Consider the following 8,133-nt stretch of genomic DNA (forward strand, 5'->3'; position numbering starts at 1 on the left):
ACCACCTTATCTAGACTGATGAAACAGTTATTTTTCTTCAGGCTTTTCTTCTAAAAAAATCTCTTGTATTATTAGGTTTTGTTGATGGGATGTTCTGAATGCTTCTTCCTAAAGGTGCGACTGCGTTTGACACATCAATACCAGGTCATTTGGTGTCTTATCCAATGTCCACCAAGACATTTGGAAGTCCTTTTGATTAGTTCTTTTAATTTCAACCTAATCCCATGCTGTTTGTAAAGTATGGCAATGATCTCAATAGCTCCACTTGCAAATATATATATATATGTATATATATACACACATATATATATTTCTATTTTTTCTTAGAAATTATCCCTTATGTTTTGTGTTTTCACCCCTTGTGTGTAGAGAATTTTCATATCTATCAATATTACCTGCAGACCTGAATGAGAATGGGAGCATAGACACTACTTAGCCTCCACTCTTTATGCATCAGAAAAAGCTGCTAACATTATTTTTTGTTTATTTCAGGTTTCTTTTCTCCATGGAAAACTCCAAAGCCTGTAAGTTCCCTTTCAAAATTGTACACATTGAGTTCATAAGATGCCTATCATGCAAAGCAAGTTCCTGTAGTCTTTCATCTACCCATCCTGTTCCCAACTCATGAGACACCTCTCAGTAGTGCCCCAGCACCAGGGGTGGCCTCCCTGCTAAGTTCTGAAGGTCTGTTGACTTGGAGTCTGCCAGAAGTGGTCTGGAAAAAGGAAAACCATAATGTTAAGATGGGTTGCAAGAACCAGAAATGTGGTGGCTTAAAATGAAGAGGTCTGGAGGAGAAGGCAGCAGAAATGAGGCCAGTCTAGTCTTCTAGTTGGCAAATTCTTTGAAATTAACAACATTCACTTTTCCTGGGTTACAAGTGGCTTGAGTTTAGCATCCTCAAAGGGATTGTTATTCTTTCTTGCATTAGGAGATCTAGAGCTGCAAATAGTCACACTTCAAATAAGAGCTTGGGCTAGATAACTGACTGAGGTGCCTTCTAATCAACTTTTCTGTGTTTCTGTGATTTTGACAGTAAAACCCAAGGTGTAAAGGCTTTTCCTACTGTAAGACTGTAAGCAATGACTTTATTTATTCTGTTGACACCACATATAATTTTTTGAATTTGCGACAGCATTCACAGTATAAAAAGAAATCATAGGCTACTATTTTTGGTTGTCTGGTTTGTTTTATTGTTGCAGGTGGGGGGTTGTTTTGGTTTGTTGCTTGTTTTTTTTTTAATTTGGCTTTTTTATTGAGATTTGACAGACCTTAGAGCAATTCCTAATTCTCAACAAGGGTGTGTAGAGGAAAATAGATCCTGACGACTCCTAAGAGCAATAGGAATAACAATAGCAGTATCTTTTAAAGAGCTTAGAGCCTTCTTATTGGGGAGCAGGCAGAGGAAGTACATTGAATCTGAACAACTTTACATACTCTCATATTGGATCTCATGCTTAAAGTATACCAAAACAATTTTTGTATCCTGTCAAGTACAAATAGCACTTAATTAATCAGCTGATGCAACTTCATCAGACTGCTTCAGCTTGTGGTGGTTTTGGTGTAAAAGGACAGAATCTGTATACAATACATTGGAATAAGTCTTGCATAAGTTGCTTTACTCATCTATGGAGCAGGACATTCATGAAAATAAATCAGGTTATTAAGGGCTAACTTGCTCTCACCAGTCTAAGGCTGCTGAATGGCTGGGGTGTTCAACCTTTAATCTCAGATAAAAAATGATGACATAGATAGCTTGGAGCTCACTTGTTAAAGATACTCATTTGAAGACCTCCTCCTGTCCATACTTAGCCTCTTCATGTACACATCAAATATATAAATATCAGTTCCTGTGGTTCATATGTATATAAGTGCATATATTATATATGTATATCATATATAATATCAGTGCAAAATATATGTATATCATATATAATATCAGTGCAAAATGACCATGAGCAATGTCACCAAACCATTGCCCCAGTTTGGATTTGGTACCCTGCACTCACTACTGTGCTTACTTTCAAGAATGCCTTCTTTTCTGAAGCAGCATCAGGATAACTCACATTACTGAACACTAGGTGACTGTTTAATTAGTTGATATGGGTTTGGGAGATATAATTCCCCTTCTGTTTATCTACTTATTTAGCTGGTTGAACTTCACACTTGAAGATTTAGAGCTAACCAGGAAGCAAGAATTAGATATATGGGACCCAGTAGGGTTTTGCCAATTGTTCTCCAGTTTCCTTTCCTTTCACTAGGGTAAAGTTTGCTCATCAAAGATCATTATATTTTCCTTTCTTTTTTTAAATCTTTCTTTAAGTATTTTAATTTTGTCCAGTTTCGCATTTTGAAAGAGGTAAGTGGTCTATTTCGCCAGCACTTTCCAAGAAATTAAGAATCTTTCACTTCTAGGCAGACATGGCCCTTCATGTCTTTCATCTTCATAATGACACAATAGACAGCTTGGTTTCACTGGCTTGTGTTCTTTTTTTAGATTCCTAAGGGAAGGTAAAGCCTAAACATATTTCTCCTGTAATTTCCTTGATCATAAGGAGCTTGAATTGAGCTCAGTTCTCCTTTCGTATGTAGACGTAGGGGTCATAATCAGGTGTGTTTCTAGAGACCTTTGAATTTACACTTCCATAATGCAAATATGTACTGTATATGTGTTTATACCTACTTGAGGTAATTTCTTTAGGGCTGTCAGAAGTAGTACTGTGATATTCATGTGGCTTACCACACAAGCTAATTTACCCAAAGGGTAATTATTTGCAGAGGATAAATTTGCCTTGTACATTCCTGTACCTAAGCTATTTCAATGGCAACTCAGGTATTTCCATATGCCACTGTATTGCACAGAATGTACATACCTATAGTTTTGAATGAACCAGCCCTACTTACTGCTGAAATTCTGACAGAAGCACAGCTTGAATTATACTACTATTTTATAAAAGAATGAGGTCCTCGACAACTAAAAAAAGGCCAATATCCATAATCTGTTTATTCTTAAGTATGAGAAAAACAGCAGGACAGTTATTCAGCATATTCACCAAGGAGGACACTAAAACATCTGTAGTTCACACATACTTGGTGTGAAAAAAGCCTGATGCAGTTAATCATCAGAACAGAGTTAAGCCTACCTGCTGACCCAAACACATTCTGAAACCAAGGAACTAAAGACAAATGATAATAGCAGAATTTGTAGAGCAAGTTCTCTGTAAACCTGCAATCATCTTTGATAAAGCTCTGCTGATACAACAATAGAAGTCAGTGGAATTTAATTACAGATCAGTTTGTTTCCAAGAGGCATTTTTTGTGTAATTACCATTGTTGGGTTACGTGTGAGAACACGCTGTTCTGGAGGCTTTACCACCCTTGTCCTCAGGAGGGGTCCTTCCTTGGATAGGAATATCCAAGTACATATTTCCTGGGATAAACATTTGTGTTTTGTTTAATTTAGCCTCTTCAAATAAATTTGCTAATGCAATTTGATTAGTAGCCAACTTCTTAAAAAAAAAAAAAAGCAGATCCTCAAGCCTTCTTTTGCACAGCCTATCATATCTTCAAGCTTGATGTACATGTAAGGCTGCTAAAGACAGTCTTGAAAAAAGCTTGAACTTAGGTGTCTCATGCATAGACAACAGGCTGCTGTGTACTTCTTTCCTGTAAATGATCTGGAAGATTTGAAAGCCTTATCCTGTGCTTGGAAACTTGGTTGTATAACGCAAATTTAGTGGGGTTTTTTTGAACAGGAGATACTTGAATATATGCTGTAGTAATTTTCTCTTTGGTTTTGATTTTCTTTTGGTTTTGGTTTTTTAAATCTTCAATTGAAGCTGTAAATTCTGCTCCCAGTTACAGTTATCTACTTCCCCCTGGGCAGCTAGTTATTTTCATTCATTCTCAGAAGATACAGCATTAAGGTCATTCACTTGCTACACAGTCTGTCCCTTCTTTGTTAAGCACTACCTTGTATTTTGATGATCTGATAACTGTGTCTTCACAAACCCACAGATTCCACCTTTAGCAAATAGTTTCCAGTAGCTCAGCACATTCTGTGAGAGGCACTCCACATGCTTCAGAGGCAATGCTGGGCCTAATCTAACCTGCAATAAATAACATCTTGCCATGTGCAACAAATTAATATGTAAATTTAGCCAAATCATTTTATAAACAGCACAACACACACCTTTCATTTCAAAAGATAGCAAATGGATTTACTATTTTTACAAAACACATCTTCAATAGAAATCACTGTCTTTGGTTTCATTGTGGAAGCTACAGTTTTTGCAAAATTTCATTTTTATTCTCTGTATGTTTTCATTCCAGATGATGGAACGATGGGAGAATCAAGGCAGCCCTCAAACAAGTGTGTCTGCTCCAGCGATGCCACAGAATATTCCCTACCCACCCACTCTTCACAGGAGTTCATTTCCTGATTCAACAGAGGCCTTTGATCCACGAAAACCTGACCCATATGAGCTGTATGAGAAATCAAGAGCTATTTATGAAAGTAGGCGTAAGTGAAAGCTCTCTTGACCCTGCTGACCATTTAGTATTTAAAATTTTGTCTATAGTTTCCTGTAATTATCTTTTGTAATTTAAAGAAAGAAACTACATTTCTTTCCAGTAAATAGAGACCATTGTAAATTATTCAAAAACTTTACACTTATATATTTTCCTAGATCTTGCCTAGATTCTTATGTTTGACTTTCGTAGGTGTTCTTTTTCTTATATTTTTGATCTCAGAGTGTTGACTATTAAATCCTTGATGAAGCACGGTGTACGTGCCACCACATTTTACTGCACTTTTTTTTTTCATAGTCAACCAATAGGAAGATGTGAATTTATCAATGAAAAAACTTTCACCTACTTTCACTTCAAAGTGATGTTTAGTAAAGAAATTTCAAATCTATTTGCTTTTATAAAAATGTCTTTGACAAGCTTTCACATTGTCCTTGGTAGTTAGAAAGTAATCCATAGCACAAAGTACTATTTGAAGACCTATACAAAATAGTACTGAGCAACGAGATGCTCATCTTGATTTAATTTCTCTTGTTTTTGGAAATGTATCACATATTTTTCACAAGAGTAGAAGGACCTAGACTTATTTACTCCATTTGTAAAGAACATTTTAGCTAAAAATATTGTTCTAAATTGTCTGCAGCCTTTGCACTTACTAAGATCAATTATTTAAAATAATTGACTTTTTTACTGAAAGCTTCTTCACCACTGCCATTACTTGCACATGCCACCTTTCAACTAATTTTATAAATTACTTGAGCCTATAGACCAAAATATGTTATAAATTATGCATAAAATATTGGAGCTGATCCAGACCAGTCCATTAATATTAGTTAGGCCTAGAGACCGGGAATGTTCAAATTTCTTCAGCATGCAAAGGGATAGTCTGAAGAAAATACATTATTGCCCCAAACACTGGGTTGATACCATTCTTACTTGCCTTGGCCCTCATATATTAGTAACAGCATCAGCATCTCCTCTTTGGCTTTGGTATTCCCAGTCCCCACAAGAATGGATATGCTGGAGGAACAGCAGAGTTCATTTTACATCAACTCCAAGTAAACCCTAATCTAGTCTCAAAGTTGCATTTCATATTCCTCAGTTCTTTGCCACTGTGGCCAGTGCCACCATCTTCTGCCACACTGATCCTATTAGTGGAACACTTTTCAGTATAGATTGTCACCCTTAAAGTCACTTTGCGTAAACCAGACCTTTCTTTTTTTTGAGGGGGACAGTTGTTGAGGTTTTCTGTTTATTTAACAAGTGCCTGAAATTAAGATCCCAAATTTAAATCTATGTACTTAAATAAATTGCTGGCTTTTTTGAGGAATACCAGGTATCTTAGTCACCCTAAATACGGATTTGAGAACTTATTTAGACCCCTGTAAAAAGTATTTAATCTTCAATTATAAACTGTTAGGCATAGAAACTAAACTTTCCAGTATATTTACAAACACCATGTAGCCCATGCTGGCTGGTACTCTCAAGGCAATGTACAAAAAGAGACTATCATTTTTGAAATTTTAAAACTCTTTGAAGTATGGATCAGGATACTGTGTGGAGTAGGCCAAATAGGTTTGAAAGAAGTAGGACTAGTTTTGAGCGAAGATCAGAAGTAGTTTTCAGACATCTCCCTCTTTCTCTTGTGCATTAAGGGCTAGACTAATAAATAAATAAAAAGACTTGCTTGAGCTGACATGTTATTCCCCGAAGTGATAGAATTTGGTATACGATAAATTAGAAGGAAAATAATCCATTCCATAGTTAGCAAGGATTTTATCTAGTTCAGTACCTCTATTGAAAAAACTCTTAGCTTCGTATAGAGCTCTAACGAACAGAGAACCCTTTGCAAATAATCATTTCTCATATCAGTAGCTTTTAGAAGTGAAGTAGTTTAACAAAAATCTGTACTTTCCACTCAACAGTCAGAACCATCTTCTGTGGTTAAATTCATCAAGCCAAGAGTGCAGACTTCCTGCATTTAAATAAATATCTCAGTAAGACAATTAAGAAAACTTTATAAATACCATCTATATGTATGAGATACATATTAATATAGTATCTTCTTTCATCCTGATCCCCAATATAGGCTGGATCCATGTGTTCCCTTCATAAAAATGTGGGAATATAGATCTCATGTCAACAACAAAGATTCACTTACACCCCAGAAGATTATATATTGCATTACAGGATATATTACACCATTTAATGAAATAATTAAGTGCTTCATTATTATTCATGAATGCTTTCTTAAGTTTTCTGAGCACTTCTTTGACCGACATGAACTCTTATCTTTTACTTATATAATCTACTGTGTTAAGGAGTATATGCTTCACCACAGGAAGAGCTTCTAACACATAGGTTGGAGTTATGCTAAAGCCTGTGTTTAAATGGTATAATTGCATTTGAGTTCTGTCCAAGAGGCAACTGGAAACTGTATGCAAGACTTTTTCAGCCAGCTGCCTAGAAAAACTGAGAATTAAAAATCATGAAGCTGCTAGGTCCAAAACAAGAAAGTGAGAGATGGAAAGCAAGACTGCAGTAACCTCGTCCTAGATTTCCTGCAGTGTCCCATCTTCCAGCTAATCCTGGAAGTTTAAATTCCTTATCTTCTTACACTGCTATGCCTTCAACATTTTCTCTAAGATTTGATTCCACAGTTCCCAACCAGATCTTGTCTGCATTCATTCATATCCCTTATTTATAAATAGCTGCCTCCAAAGATCTCTATTCTCCCTGACATTTTTGTTTCATGAATTCCATAAGCACACATTTTAGCAAATTCAATTTGTCAAGCCTTTGAATGCTTTTATTCTCCACATAGTGCTACTGTTTCCTGAAGAGGGAAACAGCAGGAAGGAAATCCATTACTGAGTCAAGTAATTGTCATCTAATTTGAGTATAGAGGAGGGAGAGTTTCAAGACAACACAGTTTCCTACCATATGGCAGTGTCAAGTTGGTTATTTTTGGGAAGGGCATACCCTAAAAGTGCACAGGAAAAGTTCAGCTACATGGATTTTTTAAGTACTTCTTATCTCAAAGCAACTTTGTCTTATATCCTAGAAAGACCTTTTCATCTTCATCTTCTGAAAATAGGGCAGAGAAGTGAACAATCATGACCTGGAAAATTCAAAAAGAAAAAAATAGTGCAAGATTTTTGTTTCCCTCACAGTAAAACTCTGGTACTAAATAGTTCATTTTTTTACTTCTATAGCTCTGAATTTCTACAGAGCTTTTTATCATAGGGTTTCCCCACAGTCAGCACTCACCAGGACTTCATAAAAGCCTCCTGCTTCCCAATAAGGGAGGGAGTGAAGCAAGTTATGCATCACAGTGTAGCTCTGTGAGGAGCACAAGCAACATGACTCAAAGCAGAGCAAGAACTAGACGGACATGTTGCCTCTAGCTCATCCCAACCTAATGATAGCAAGAAAGGGGCTTCAAGCAGGAAGCCTCAATGAAAAGTATGATTTTCATTCTACAGGAATGTTTTTCCACCTAAGGAACATGAAGAACCTGCAAGACCCTGTGTGATGGGAGGATTTCGGTTTGTAATGATCACATACGAATCACAAAGCACTACTGCTTCTGCATGGGAAAGAGAT

At 36.4% G+C, this 8,133-nt stretch overlaps 1 protein-coding gene across 11 annotated transcripts in view; it reads left to right on the forward strand.

Moving 5' to 3' along the window:
* The window catches only part of MAGI2 (membrane associated guanylate kinase, WW and PDZ domain containing 2), a 720,301-nt gene that overhangs the window by 627,551 nt on the left and 84,617 nt on the right, over window positions 1-8,133 (forward strand). For 9 of the 11 annotated variants that reach the window (XM_017745908.1, XM_008642498.2, XM_017745910.1 and 6 more), the window contains 2 exons: window positions 493-524; window positions 4,333-4,522. In XM_017745908.1, coding sequence (XP_017601397.1) covers window positions 493-524; window positions 4,333-4,522 — 222 coding nt within the window. The remainder of the gene's footprint in view (window positions 1-492; window positions 525-4,332; window positions 4,523-8,133) is intronic. The other 2 variants (XM_017745909.1, XM_017745911.1) reach the window with 1 other exon arrangement.

Source organism: Corvus brachyrhynchos, unplaced genomic scaffold, assembly GCF_000691975.1.
Source record: "Corvus brachyrhynchos isolate BGI_N302 unplaced genomic scaffold, ASM69197v1 scaffold239, whole genome shotgun sequence".
Lineage (NCBI taxonomy): Eukaryota > Metazoa > Chordata > Aves > Passeriformes > Corvidae > Corvus > Corvus brachyrhynchos.